Source organism: Stenella coeruleoalba, assembly GCF_951394435.1.
Source record: "Stenella coeruleoalba genome assembly, chromosome: 8".
Taxonomy (NCBI): Eukaryota; Metazoa; Chordata; class Mammalia; order Artiodactyla; family Delphinidae; genus Stenella; species Stenella coeruleoalba.
Window position 1 is genome coordinate 94,184,195 of NC_137154.1, and position 15,316 is coordinate 94,199,510.

The following is a 15,316-nucleotide window of genomic DNA, read 5'->3' on the forward strand; positions in this document are numbered from 1 at the left end:
CCATAATGTATTTGCACCTGTAATTTAATTAAATATTGCCAAATTGCACTTCATTGAGGTTGGACCAATACATAATCCTAACAAGAGTGTCTACTGTTCCATACACAATCTAACAGTGTACTATTAAATTTTTTGAACTTTGCCAATCTGATAAGTTAAAAATGGCATCTCAGCTTAATTTTAATCTGCATTTTCCTAACCATTTGTTTTTCCTTCTCATGAAATACAGGCTCATATCCTTTGATTTTTTTTTTTTTTTACTGTTACTCTTGGTGTTTAGAATATAACCCCTTCTCTAAGTGTTATTTATTTATTTATTTATTTATTTATTGGCTGCATTGGGTCTTCGTTGCGGTGCACGTGTTTCTCATTGCAGTGGTTTCTCTTGTTGCGGAGCACAGGCTCTAGGTGCATGGGCTTCAGTAGTTGCAGCACGTGGGCTCAGTAGTTGCAGCATGCGGGCCCTAGAGTGTGCGGGCTTCAGTAGTTGTGGCGAGTGAACTCAGTAATTGTAGCGCACAGGCTCTAGGGTGCACGGGCTTCAGTAGTTGTGGCACACGGACTTAGTTGCTCCGTGGCATGTGGGATCTTCCCAGACCAGGGATTGAACCCAGGTCCCCTGCATTGGCAGGCAGATTCTTAACCACTGCGCCACCAGGGAAGCCCCTGATCTTCTTCTTATTGACTTGCAACAACCCTTTACATATTTGGGAAAATAGATCTTTTGTTTGTGGCATTAGTTGCAAATATTTTTCCAGTGTTGTTATTTAGATTTTGACTTTACTTATGGTTGGTTTTCTATACACATTTTACAAATATTTGACTGTAGTAGAATTCACTGTTCTTTTATGGCTTAGATTATTCTTTTACAAAACTTCTCCCATTAAGTCCTATAGCATTTTCCTGGTTTCACTTTATATATTTAAATCTTTGATCCACCTTGAATTAATTTGAGTGTAAAGGTCTAATACATTGACTAACGTTTAAATCCATAGCTACCCACTTATTCTGGAAGTATTTATTGAATAATCCACCTTGTGCACATTAATTTTAAATGCTACATTACCACTCCACACTCACCAGATTGTAAGCTCCAGGAAAAGTTGTATTTTTTTTCTACTTCTGTAGCTTCAGGAGCTAGAACAATGCTGGAACATAATAGGCACTCTTGAAGATTGCTCAACATTTGGTGTGTGTGTCTGTGTGTGTTACAGTATACTATTCAGTGGCATTAAGTACATTCACAATGTTGTGCAACCATCACCACTCTCATTTTCAGAATTTTTTATTATCCTGAAGAAACACTTTACCCATTAAACAATAACTCCCCATTCCTCCCTCACCCCACCCCTGGTAACCTCTTTTTTACTTTCTGTCTCTGAATTTGCCTACTCTGGGTACCACATATAAGTGAAGTCATACAATATTTGTCCTTTTGTGTCTGGCTTATTTCACTTGGCATAATGTTCTCAGGGTTCATAGCAAGTATCAAAATTTCCTTCCTTTTTAAGGCTTAATAATGATGTGTATGTATATGCCACATTTTGTTTGTCCATTTACCCGTCAATAGACATTCTGGGTTGTTTCCACCTTTCACCTATTACAAACGATACTGCTATGAACAGTGGTGTACAAGTATCTGTTTGAGTCCCTGCTTTCAATTCTTTGGAGTATTTACCCAGAAGTGGAATTGCTGCATCATATGATAATTCTGTTTAACTTTTTGAGGAACCACCAAACTCTTTTCCCAAAGTGCTCCACTATTTTACATTCCCATCAGCAATGCACAAGGGTTCCTATCTCTCCACATCCTCACCAAGACTTATCTTCTATTTTTTTTCATAATCACCTTCCTAATGGGTATGAGGTGGTATTTCACTGTGGTCTTAATTTGCACTTCCCTAATGATTAGTGACATTGAGCTTCTTTTCATGTGCTTATTGGCCATTTGTATATCTTCTATAGAGAAATGCTTATTCAAGCCCATTGTCCATTCTTTAATCAAGCTGTTTAGGTTTTTTGTTGTTGAGTTATAGGCTTTTTATATAACTGAATATTAACTTTTTATCAGATATGTGAGTTACAAATTTTTTCTGTCACTCTATGAATTGTCTTTTCACTTGCATGCTTGAAAAGTATGCTGCTTCCTTTGCCTTTGTGTACCTCAAAGTAACCTTTAGGATGTACTCGTCTTCACTTTACAAATAAGAAAACTGCACTCCAATCAAAGCATATCTTAACACATTTCCGGGTACCTAATAACAGTTCACAAGTTTCAGTTATTGTTAATGCTACTGTTATTGCTTCATAGATAATAATTATCTATGAAGAGTTACAGAAGCTGTTTCAAAAAGGTCTAAGATCGGTGGGACAATCAGCGTAAGTCCACGGAGGCCTTAGCAGTGCCAGGGTTCACCAACTCATACGTGCTGCTGATACATGGGTTTCCGAGAGCCGCGTATGCCACTGAGCTCCACCGCAATCCGCTCCCAACTCAACCTGACCCGCCCCCAATCCAACCCCAAATCCACTTCCGGCCACTTCCGCCCCGCCCAAGCCAGTTAGCGCATGCGCAGTGGGGATGTTTGCGCGCCTTCTTCTAGCGCAGGGCGACACACCCAGCTTCCGGCGCCCAGATGAGATTCCACAAGGCCCGGCGCCTTGTCATGACGTTAGCTCCGGTTGCCGTGCTGAGTCGGAAGTGGGAACGCTTCGGCCGCTGAGATTCTGTCGCGTCGTCGCTGCTGGCCCTCAGGCTCTGGTAAGAGAGGATATAGCTGGAGGGGAGGGGATCGTTGAGTCTCCAATGGGATTTTTTTTCTCCTAGTCGAATGCCAGTCCAAACGTCTGCACTCTTACCTCCTCCAAATGCCCTCTCCTGTGCTTTCCTAAACACTGTCTCTCTCCTTCATGAACTTCGACCCTGTCTGCCTTGGGAACCCCTTACAGTGCTCCAGCTACTGGCATCTCTGCCCCTCTTTGCCATTTCCCTCCTGGAAAAGGCCGAATCCTGGCCTTGCATTATCTTTGGTTTTCTTTCTCTAGAACGTGCCCCGAGTGGGTGGGTCTCCCTCTGTGCCGCGAATCCCTTATGGAACCTGGAGGGACAAAATATAAAGAGTAGACAACAAATAGCTAGGTGCAAAAGAAGAGAAAATTAAGCACGAGTCGCAGTAGTCAAACCAGTCGAATCCGTATGGCAAGGTGTTGATATTTCTAAAGGCAAGTGATCAGTTCACCACTCAAAACTCCCCCGGCACTCTGCTTCTTGCTCCCTCAGCAGTTGGGTTTAGAAGACATTTCTAAAATTGAGTAACCAGAGCTCAGGAGCTTATACTTGATGGGTCTTCTCTTTGGATTCAGTTTTTCACTCCCAGAACAAGGATATGTTTAGTCTCACTGCCTTGGTCTGTTTTGGTCTCACATGGGAGCCGTCCTGAGATAAAATGGGGCCCAGGAAGGGATGCTGTGTGCTTTACGACTTGATGAGATCCTTCTAGCTTGCTGATGTGATGGAAGGATCTGTAGCCACAACGAAGGCGTGAACGTGTAACAATGAAAACATTTTTTAAATTCCTTTTTTTGGTTTGATCTATGTATTACTCACCAGGAAAGAGACCTTATGGAGTATAATTTAATAAAGCTTGATTTTTTAATAGACTTATTTATTTCATTTTGGGCTGCATTGGGTCCTCATTGCTGCACGTGGGCTTCCTCTAGTTGTGGCGAGTGGTGGCTACTCTTCGCTGCAGTGCGCGGGCCTCTCATTGCAGTGGCCTCCCCTGTTGTGGAGCACGGGATCTAGGTGCACGGGCTCAGTAGTTGTGGCTCACGGGCTCTAGAATACAAACTCAGTAGTTGAAGCGCATGGGCTTAGTTGCTCCGTGGCATGTGGGATCCTCCCAGACCAGGGCTCGAACCCATGTCCCCTGCATTGATAGGCAGATTCTCAACCACTGCGCCACCAGGGAAACCCTAAAGCTTGATTTTGACAATCCTAGTTTTGTGAAGTATTCCAAGTATTTCTGTTTAAAAGGAATACCAAATCTGATGTTAAAACGTTTATGTGCTCACCTCTTTAAAAGCTGACAGTGCCCCTTAAGGGATTAGCAGTACTCTTTATAAACAAAAGAGTGAATCAGGGGAGGGTGAGAGGATTTTGTAGGACTGGAGATAGACACCATTTATAAATGTAGAGTCTTGCAGCATACGTATAAGAGGGAAACATGGGGCTTCCCTGGTGGCGCAGTGGTTGAGAGTCCGCCTGCCGATGCAGGGGACACGGGTTCATGCCCCGGTCCGGGAAGATCCCACATGCCGCAGAGTGGCTGGGCCCATGAGCCATGGCCACTGAGCCTGCGCGTCCGGAGCCTGCGCGTCCGGAGCCTGTGCTCCGCGGCGGGAGAGGCCACAGCAGTGAGAGGCCCGCGTACCGCAAAAAAAAAAAAAAAAAAGAGGGAAACGTGTTTTTAAAGGGGACATATTTGGGGAATTCCCTGGCGGTCCAGTGGTTAGGACCACGGTGCTTTCACTGCAGAGGGCTCAGGTTCAATCGCTGGTCGGAGAACTAAGATCCTGTAAGCCGTGCAGCCAAAAGTAAATAAATAAATAAAGAGGACGTCTTTTAAAAATCAAATCCAAAAACATCTAAGGATTGGTGGTTATATTGATTGGTTATTTGCCAAAGGCTGACAACAGGATAGTACTTTATCTTTGTATGGCAGTTGAAAGTAGGAGATTATAAATTCCTGATGACATTGAATACTAAACAAAATATCAAGGTTCCATTTTATCAGACCTTTCTTTTGGAGTGGGTACTTTTTTTACATTTGTGTGATCATTGAACAAATCTAAACTGACATCTCCACAAAGGTTCCCATCAAGTGATCAGTCCTCCTTTTTCCTGTAAAATTTTCCTGGTTGCACAGTGTTAGCTATTTTTCTATGAAAATAGTTTTTGCACTATTACTTCAAATAGATTTTAAGTACATATGAGAAAGTTGAGCTTAGTGAGGTCGGCAAAGCCCTTTTTGTTTTTCAAAAAGACAGCATAGATGACAACAGAGATTCATTTCCATTCTCTATTCTTCACGTTCTGAGATATCAAAGAGCCACAAGTGTCTGGCCCAATAGTTTGACCTTCCACTGCAACCCAGGACAAACAGTAAAACCCTTACCTTGAAGTAGGATTATGGGTGCTGCTATTGATTACAAGAAGGTCAGGAGTAATTACATGTAAGATTGAATCATTCAATACATATTTGTTTGGGATTTTATGATTACGGACTATGCCAGGTACAGAAGAAAAAAATAATCAGATATGAACCTGTGTTCAAATTGCTTACCTTCTAGTAAGATAGAAGATCTACATTAGGAATACAGGGTAGAAAGTTATACATCCTGTTAATATAGGTAAAACGTAGTGGGAAGCTAGCTTTATATACTGCAACAGTATATTATTGAAAGGAGGAAATAATGCCGTTTGTGATGATAAATCCTCTTTATCTCTCTTTGTAGTCTTAAGAGCCTGTGTCCTATGTTCTGATTGTTAGCTTTCAACTCACTTCCTTTCTGCATTGATGGTACAAGTGATGCATTTCCTTTGTACTAATCTGCACTCTTTTCAGTTGTATTGGCTTCCACAATGTAGGGAAATCTGCTGGCTTTTTTATAACTGAGAAGACTCTTTCCATCTCACATCTCTCTTCCTACAAGTTGGCTTAGTTTTAGGCTAGGCCTTCTCTAGATGGTAGAAAGATGGCAACTCCAGTTTCCTATCTTACTAGCCTAACAACCCAAGCAGGAAAAAAGAGTCCCCTTTTCTGTAGATTTAGCCAAAGGCCTGTAGCTGGTGTTCATTGATTCTGTTAGGCCTTGCTAGGGTCTTGTGCCCACTCCTGAATCAGTCACTTTGGGCAGAGAATACTGTATTCTTGTGGGCCAGGCCAGATTCATCTGCCCATTTCTAGAGCTAATGGGTAAGGTCATCCCCTTCTGTACACATGGGCCAGGAATGGGTTGGATCCCCAAAAGAAAAATGTGGGTGTCATGTTGAAAAAAGAGGTTGATATTTTGCAGACAGAAAAATAACTAGAGCTCACTACACTTTTTGCATTTCTCTGGGTACCTTAGAATAGAGGTAGGGTGGTGGTCAGCTAACAGTGACACAATTCTTGTTGCCTCTACATGAATTAGGGGTAATAATTAAGCTTATGCAATGTTTAAATGGGAGGAAAGACCTCTCAAGGATGGTTAATTCCAACACTAAATATGCTGTCTTTCTTTTCTGCATTATTAAGCTCAACTAAACTATACATAGTAGAAAGTAAAATACATAGAGCAACATCTACCAGTTCAGTTCCTTGAAGCAGTAAAGCCCAGCACCATGCTGAGACGAGATTAGACTGTCTGCCTGAGTCATTACAGCTCAGTAGCCATTAGCTCTTATGCAGAAAGCACGACAGAGGAGCATGAAGCAACTGGTAGAGATGCCTCAGAAGTGTCAAAAAGTGATAGTCTCTCTTCCTCCAAAAAATAAGGGTAACTTTTCTGACTTGCATTAGCTTTTGTTAATAGGATTCTGTAAGGAGTCTTAACTCAATTAATTAAAGGTAGACCGAACGTTCTTTTTTTTCTCCCACATTTGTGTCCCTGACCCCAACTCCTTCTAAGGCCTCTGTCCTTGTAGCAGTTCAGCATCCTTGTAAGCAGAATATTCATACCCTTTGTCTCTTCTCACCCTTTTCAGGGTTGTATTTCTGTGCTTTGGCCTTAAAATTTCAGAAAGGGGAGAAAGCCTTTCAGGGAGCTCTGCTCATCCCGTTTTGCCACTGAGTCCCCTTGGCGCTTGGATGAGGAAATGTAATCAGAAGAGTGCAAATGCAGGCTCAGTCAGCTCCTTTAAATACCTTTGAGGTATATATCTATTTCATATTATACATTAGGAATTTGTATTTCTTCAGTATTGTAAAGTCAGATAAATAGGGAAAGTTAAATATAGAATTAAGCAAAGACCATTTAGTTTTTAGAGGAAAAAATATCAGTAGTCATAAGCCTAGAAGTAGAGATAGATTGCTTAATATAGATTTAAAACCCACGATATGCTGCTAATCTGATTCCTGTCCGGGTTTGCAATTCCACATCTGACATACAGACTTACATTTAGTTTCTGTGTAGCTGAGGAATTCCCAGCTCCAACTCTTAAGTCACAGAAGCCTGTGCAAGCACCACCTTATGCTCGTGGTGAATGAGAACTAGTCGACCAGCCTAGGGATTTATGGGAGATCCATAGTTTTTGTCATATTATTTTTAAGTGCCACATTGTTGTTACAATTTGTAGCTGAGTTTCCTCTTTGACTTCAATAATTCTTTCCCCGCGTACCGCAAAAAAAAAAAAAAAAAAAAGTTACACAATAATTCTTTCTATTTAATCTATTTTTTAAAGGTATAGTAAATAGAAACATGTCAATAGATAAATGCATTCCAGCTGAACATTTTTTAAGCTTTTTGGTTTTAGCCACCCCCAAATCAAGTCAACTTGTCCAGTTGGTAGGTTTTTAACCATTTTGCCAAAAATTGTCTTAAATCTTGGAATAGGAGTTGGCAAGTCTTACCCAAACCCTTTTAAAATGTATTCAAGAAATGAGAGAAGAAACAACTATGATAATATCATAACTGTTGCGTTATCTGCCCTTCGGCGTCTAATACCTGTCCTTTCTATAGCCCCTCCCCCTAGGTCTGGATGGAGGATACTTTAAAGTGAAATGACAGACCAGGAGAATAACAACAACATCTCAAGTAACCCCTTTGCTGCTCTTTTTGGCTCCCTGGCTGATGCCAAGCAGTTTGCAGCAATCCAAAAAGAGCAGCTGAAGCAGCAATCTGGTAAGTGGACAAGCCAGTAGCAGCAGATGAGATGACCTAGAATGGGGTCTTCCCAACTTAAGTATTCTTTGGGTCCTTAATTGCAACTAGAATTTAAGTTTAGGGCAGAAGGGTTTTTTTTGTTCACATTTGTTGTTTGTTTTGTTTTGGGTTCTTCTCCCTGTCCTATCCCCTGCATAAAGAAGAGACCAGATGACAGGTGGTTCCAGAGTAACAGATGCCAGTCATGATCCCAAAGCTGTGAAGCTCTTTTATTTTAAACATGACCTAGTGAAAGATACTTAACCAGGATACTAATTTGTTTTAACATAGGAAACTGAGGTTATAGGCGAAGGTGTGGAAAGCAAGTCACATGCAGCTGTAGAAAGCAGATTTGTTGAAGGAAGAATTATAAAAGCTTTTTGGCCTGTAGAGAAATAAATGAGATTTGTTCTTAAGCCAAGTGCTTCAGAGTCTATCTCAAGCAGAACGCTTCTTTCACTCCATAGAGTGGCCAACTTTCATAACTTACTGCTTTCAGAACAGACATCTAGGAAAATCTGATCCTTAACCTTAATGTGAAAAAAATTAGGATAATATCTTACTAATCAGAAAAATGATTTTCCTCATCTGGGACCAAAATTAACATCAAGTCTACCTCTCTCCTATAAGGTTACATATGGACTAAAAGAAGTAGGATGCTGTTTCTCAAATATATTAGTCTTCTGAGGGTATTCACAATCTTACAAGCCAGAAATTGCTCCCCTTCTCCTTCCTCCAAAAAGAATAATAGTGTTATTGTTTTTAGGAAAGGAGAAATGTTTATATTTTCCCTTTATTTTGTTTATTTCAGAAGTATTCAGATATGTAGCTAAGTTGTGGCCTTACTCTTTGATTAGGATTGGATAAAAAGGAGGTCAGGGGACTTCTCTGGTGGCACAGTGGTTAAGAATCTGCCTGCCAATGCAGGGGACACAGGTTCAAGCTCTGGTCCAGGAAGATCCTACATGTCGCGGAGCAACTAAGCCCGTGCACCACAACTACTGAGCCTGTGCTCTGGAGTCTGTGAGCCACAACTACTGAGCCTGCGTGCTGCAACTACTGAAACCTGCACGCCTAGAGCCCATGCTCTGCAACAAGAGAAGCCACCGCGATGAGAAGCCTGCGCACCACAACGAAGAGTAGCCCCTGCTCACCACAGGTAGAGAAAGCCCACGCACAGCAACGAAGACCCAACACAGCCAAAAATAAATCTTAAAAAATTTTTAAAAAAAGAAGAAAAAGAAAAAGGAGGTCAGGGGAAGACACATGAGTAGTAGACAAAGTGATGGATGAAACAAGGGAGAAATACATGTAATGCTGACTTTTTTAATGTGATAGAAATAGGCAGCTCTGAGTCTCCATCTCTGAAAACTTTCCCAGATTTCTAAAATACAGGATGAGAATGGGAAACCCTGGATTAAGAGATTGTAGGAGAGAATGGAGAGTGAGGAGTTGGAAAAATAGGAAATGAGAAAATAAAGTTTTTAAGTATGTGGTTGAGGGAAATTTTGCTAATCAGCACCTATTACTCTTGGAATTCAAAAGGGAATAGAGTGGTATAGGAATAGAGTGACAGAACGCTTATCCTTCTGGCTATAAACAGACATAAGGCTGGCTAGGGTTGGGAGCATTGCAGCCATCAAGCAGTGGGGACAAATCAGGTGCATGCCCTTCTGTTACTATTTTGGCACCTCATCATCTTTGTTTACAGTGAATTTGTCAGGCCACCTGATCTAACCTGTTTTCCACCAGCAGCTAGTACTCTACCAAAACCTTTGGCCTCTTTTATTGAGCTTCACTTTTACAAAAGTCACCACAGTGAAGCAACTCTTGCTTCTTTTTGTTTTTAAGATATTTTATTTTATTTATTATTATTTTTAAAAAATAATTTATTTGGCTGCGTCAGGTCTTAGTTGCGGCATACAGGATCTTCATTGCAGTGTGAGGGCTTCTCTCTAGTTGTGGTACACAGGCTCCAGAGCGCACAGGCCTCAGTAGTTGCGGCACACAGGCTCTCTAGTTGTGGGGCACAGGCTCTAGAGCACGGGCTTAGTTGCCCCGCAGCATGTGGGATCTTAGTTCCCTGAACAGGGATCGAACCAGTGTCCCCTGCATTCAAAGGAGGATTCTTTTTTTTTTTTTTTAAATAAATTTATTTTATTTATTTATTTTTGGCTGCGTTGGGTCTCCGTTGCTGCGCACAGTCTTTCTCTAGTTGTGGCAAGCGGGGGCTACTCTTCATTGCGGTGTGCAGGCTTCTCATTGCAGTGGCTTCCCTTGTTGTGGAGCACGGTCTCTAGGCTCTTGAGCTTCAGTAGTTGCAGCACGCGGGCTCAGTAGTTGTGGCTCACGGGCTTAGTTGCTCCACGGCATGTGGGATCTTCCCGGACCAGGGTTCGAACCCGTGTCCCCTTCATTGGCAGGCAGATTCTCAACCACTGCGCCACCAGGGAAGCCCCTCGAAGGCAGATTCTTAACCACTGGACCACCAGGGATATCCCACAACTCTTGCTTCTGCGAGTTTTGCCTGGACTTTTAGAGTTAACTGCTTTGTCAGTAGAGGAGAAAAGCAGATGCAGACTTGTGTGTAGCTTTTAATGAACAACCTACTTATATACCCCTTTAGCATGAGTGCCATTCTGAGAATCTCTTGTAAGTTGCTTTATAAAAAATAAAAGGATACAATCAATAAGAAAAAAGTAACTCATTGGAAAAACAACAAAAGTTAGGAACAGGGACTTCCCTAGTGGTCCAGTGGTTAAGACTCCACATGCTCCCAGTGCAGGGGGCATGGGTTCAATGCCTGGTTGGGGAACTAAGATCCCACATGCCATGCCACACAGTACAACCAAAAATAAGTTAGAAATGATTTATATATGATAATCAAGTTACTTTAAAAATCCAGTCTCGAGTTTCTCAGGTGGTACAGTGGTTAAGAATCCGCCTGCCAATACAGGGGACACAGGTTCGAGCCCTGGTCTGGGAAGATCCCACATGCTGCAGAGCAACTAAGCCTGTGTGCCACAACTACTGAGCCTGCGCCCTAGAGCCCTTGAGCCACAACTACTAAAGCCCATGCGCCTAGAGCCCGTGCTCCACAACAAGAGAAGCCACCACAGTGAGAAGCCTGTGCACCGCAACGAAGAGTAGCCCCTGCTCGCCTCAACTAGAGAAAAGCCTGCGTGCAGCAACAAAGACCCAATGCAGCCAAAAAAAATAAATCCAGTCTCACTAATAATTAGAGAAATGCTCATTAAAAGAACAATTAGGATAGTTTTTAGTCTATGAAGTTTTGTTTTTTGTTTTTTTGGCTGCATTGGGTCTTCTTCATTGCTGTGCGCAGTCAGTCTTTAGTTGCGGTGAGCGGGGACTACTCTTCATTGCAGTGCGTGGGCTTCTCATCACGGTGGCTTCTCTTGTTGTAGAGCACGGGCTCTAGGCGCACAGGCTTCAGTAGCTGTGGCACACGGGCTCAGTAGTTGTGGCTTGTGGGCTGTAGCGCGCAGGCTCAGTAGTTGTGGGGCACGGACTTAGTTGCTTCGTGGCACGTGGGATCTTCCCAGACCAGGGCTTGAATCCGTGTCCCCTGCATTGGCAGGTGGATTCTTAACCACTGCACCACCAGGGAAGCCCCAAGCCATATTTAATATAATTAAAGGCATACTGATCTATTGGGTAATTCTTTGCCCACTAGAATTCTGTAGGGAAGATAGTGTTGCTACTATTGGCATTTTGGAATACAATTAATTATGAGTACAAAGAATAAAACTTTTGGTTTTTAAAATGTGGTAGATTTTATAGCCAGGGATTTCAGAATTCTGTATTTAAAATGTTTCCTGATATAACTCAATAGCAGAAAATATAAACAGTCCAATTTAAAAATGGGCACAGGATCTGAATAAACATTTTTCCAAAGACAACATACAGATGGCCAACAGGTACATTAAAAGGTGCCCTAATCTATGGGAAAAAAACCATCACTAATTGGGGAAATGTAAATCAAAACCACCTCACACCTCTTAGAATGGCTATTATCAAAAAGACAAGAAATAACAAGTGTTGGCAAGGATGTGGAGAAAAGGGAATTCTTGTGCACTGTTGCTGGGATTGTAAATTGGTGCAGGCACTATGGAAACTAGAATGGAGATTCCTAAAAAAAATAAATACAGAACTACCATATGATTCAGCAATTCCACTTCTGGGTATTTATCCAAAGAAAACAAAAACACTAATTCAAGAAGATATATGCACCCCCATGTTCATTGCATCAGTATACAATAACCAAGATGTGAAAACATCCTAAGTGTCCATCAACGGATGAATAAAGAAAACGATGTAATTACACACAGGCACGCACATACATGCACACACACACGAATATTATTCAGCCATAAATAAAGAAATATTGCCATTTGCAACAACAGGTGGACAGTGGTTGGACCTTGAGGGCGTTATGCTGAGGGATATAAGTCAGAAAGACGAATACCATATGATCTCACTTATGTGGAATATTTAAAAAAAAAAAAAAAAAACAAGCTGATAGATACAGAGAATAGATTGGTGGTTGCCAGAGGCAGGGGGTGGGGGGGATGGACAAAATAGGTGAAGGGTTTCAAAAGGTACAAATTTCCAGTTATAAAATAAAGAATCCATGGGGATGCAATGAACAGCATGGTGACCGTAGTTAACAGTACTGTATTGTGTATTTCAAAGTTGTTAAGAAAGTCGATCTTAATAATTCTTATCACAAGAAAAAAATTTGTAGCTATGTATGGTGACAGACGTTAACTAGATTTATTGTAGTGATCATATAACAATGACAATATATAATATATATATATTGTTATATAACAATAACAATATATATAAATATCGAATCATTATGTTGTGCACCTGAAACTAATATGTCAATGATACCTTAATTTAAAAAAAAAAGATGTTGCCTGACTTGAGATGTTCACTAATTGGATAGTTAACTTGTTTAACACCCCAAATTATCCTCCTCTTGGTTACATTTATCATGTGTACTTGGTTTTCTCTTAAAGAGAGCATTGTAACTGTTAACGACTTACATCTTCTGGCAGATGAACTCCCAGCCAGCCCAGATGACTCAGATAATAGTGTGTCAGAGAGCCTGGATGAATTTGATTACTCTGTGGCTGAGATTAGCCGCTCATTCCGTTCACAGCAGGAAATATGTGAGCAACTCAACATCAATCACATGATCCAAAGGATCTTCCTCATCACTCTGGACAACAGTGAGTTACATCTTTGCAGCTAGTGTATTTATTACTCTGCCCTTCCTGCTTGGGCTAGGGACTTGCTCCTAGAAACTTATTGTATCTGATGGTTAAATAAACCCATCATACTCCCTGGAACACAGGGTTTATATTTCAAGGAAGCTTTTAATGTGACCTAAAGCAGAATTTTGACACAGATACAACTTTCATTTCTATTTTGATACTGACTGGGCCATGTAGCTACTGCCTTTGCTACCTTAAAAGGGAAATGGGAATGGTAGCTAAATCCATTTTCTACTCAGAGGTGACCTAAACATTTAGATGAAAGCCCCAAGAAGGGTCAGATAGTGTTTCCCCTCTGTGCCCTATCTGTAGTTAAACCCCAGAATTAGTGCTGATGTCTGGGATTTACTCTTCAAATGTCATGGTGTTAGGTTTATAACAAAGCACATACTCTTCGAGGGGTAAAAGTGATTTAAATCTTTAGATACTGCTGTGTGTGGCAAGATCATTCTGATATTACCTGAGTCAAACTTGGGGTTCAAGAGAAATGCCATCAAGATCAGTTGTCTGTATAAGACAGAAGCATTATCCTTAACTTACCAGATTAAAACCATTTCCCAGGTGACCCAAGCCTGAAAAGTGGGAATGGCATCCCCAGCCGTTGTGTGTATTTGGAAGAAATGGCAGTAGACCTGGAAGATCAAGACTGGCTTGATATGAACAACGTAGAGCAGGTACCATTCTTACATTCCTTACATGTGGCTTCAGGAAAAATTAGCCTTGCAGCTGAACTCCGCTCACCTTTCTCCAACCATTGCTTTGCTTAGCTCCATCTCTTACATTGTTTGTGGTGTTCCTCTTTTGGAATCTTCTCATCTACCATGGTCCCATGTCCAAATCTACCCATCCTTTAAGACCTAGTTAAAATGCCATCCTGTTTACAAAGTTTTGCCAAGTAGGAGTTATTTTCTCCTCTGGGCTCTGGCAGTAATCTCCATGCATCTCTTATGGGAACTGTCTCTTTCTGTCTCATGTCTTGGCTTCTTTATGAACCTGTCTTCTCTCTCCCGTAGACACTAGTATTTATCAAGGCCAAGGTCCATCTCTTTTTTTATTTCTTTTCCAAAATCAAAACAATGCATTTTACCTTACAGGTGCCTAATTAACATTAAAGGAATAAAAGTTTGATAGGGAAGACCTGACAACTTGTAGTTTAACTTCATAATTGGGTTGGCCAAAAAGTTTATTCGGGTTTTTCTGGACAGTGGTGTGGGAAAACCCAAACGAACTTTTTGGCCAACCCAGTACATTTAAACTGTGTTTATATAAGTCTGAGTGAGGTCAGCAATGATGCAGAGTAGTAGATTTCACATATGAGTTTAATCTCCAATTCTCCACACCATTCAACAAATATTCTTTTAATGCTTACTCTGTGCCAGGGGCTATGCTAGACACTTAAGCTTGCCTTAGGATAACTACATAAACGATTAAATTTGTCTATGTAATATTTTCTAAAGTAATGATACACTGAGCCCTTTTTTCCCCATTTGTTCTACGTTCTGTGATTCTTATAATAACCTGTGTCAAAATTATCTTTTTTATCTTGATGTTGTAAAATAAACTTCGCAGTGGTCAGGGGAGATAAATTAGGAGTTTGGGATTAAGAGATACACACTGCTACATATAAAATAGATAAACAACAGGGACCAACTATATAGCACAGGGAACTATATTCAATGTCTTATAATAACCTATAATGGAAAAGAATCTGAAAAAGAATAGCTATATATGTGTGTGTAACTGAATCACTTTGCTGAACACTTGAAACTAACACAACATTGTAAATCAACTATACTTCAATAAAAAATACATCAAAAAAATTTAAAAATAAATTAACTTTGCAATGATTTAGTATTTTTGTTTATTTGTTTTTCTTAATAGGCCGTCTTCACTCGCTTATTACTTCAAGATCCAGGCAACCACTTGATTAACATGACCTCTTCTACAACGTTGAATCTCTCTGCTGATCGAGATGCAGGGGAGAGGCACATTTTTTGTTACCTTTATTCCTGTTTCCAAAGAGCCAAGGAAGAGGTAAAAGAATAACCCGTATTGGGTACTCTATTGTCCTCTTGGGTATGACTTTAACACATAAGCCAGAGAGTTGG

The 15,316-nt window shown here is 40.9% G+C and overlaps 1 protein-coding gene across 1 annotated transcript in view; it reads left to right on the forward strand.

The window, feature by feature from the left end:
- Window positions 1–2,246: 2,246 nt before the first annotated feature.
- Window positions 2,247–15,316, forward strand: part of UBE4A (ubiquitination factor E4A) — a 32,416-nt gene continuing 19,346 nt past the window's right edge. The window contains exons 1-5 of the mRNA XM_079929224.1: window positions 2,247–2,761; window positions 7,723–7,884; window positions 12,990–13,163; window positions 13,770–13,882; window positions 15,090–15,242. Coding sequence (XP_079785350.1) covers window positions 7,764–7,884; window positions 12,990–13,163; window positions 13,770–13,882; window positions 15,090–15,242 — 561 coding nt within the window. The 5' untranslated portion in view covers window positions 2,247–2,761; window positions 7,723–7,763. The remainder of the gene's footprint in view (window positions 2,762–7,722; window positions 7,885–12,989; window positions 13,164–13,769; window positions 13,883–15,089; window positions 15,243–15,316) is intronic.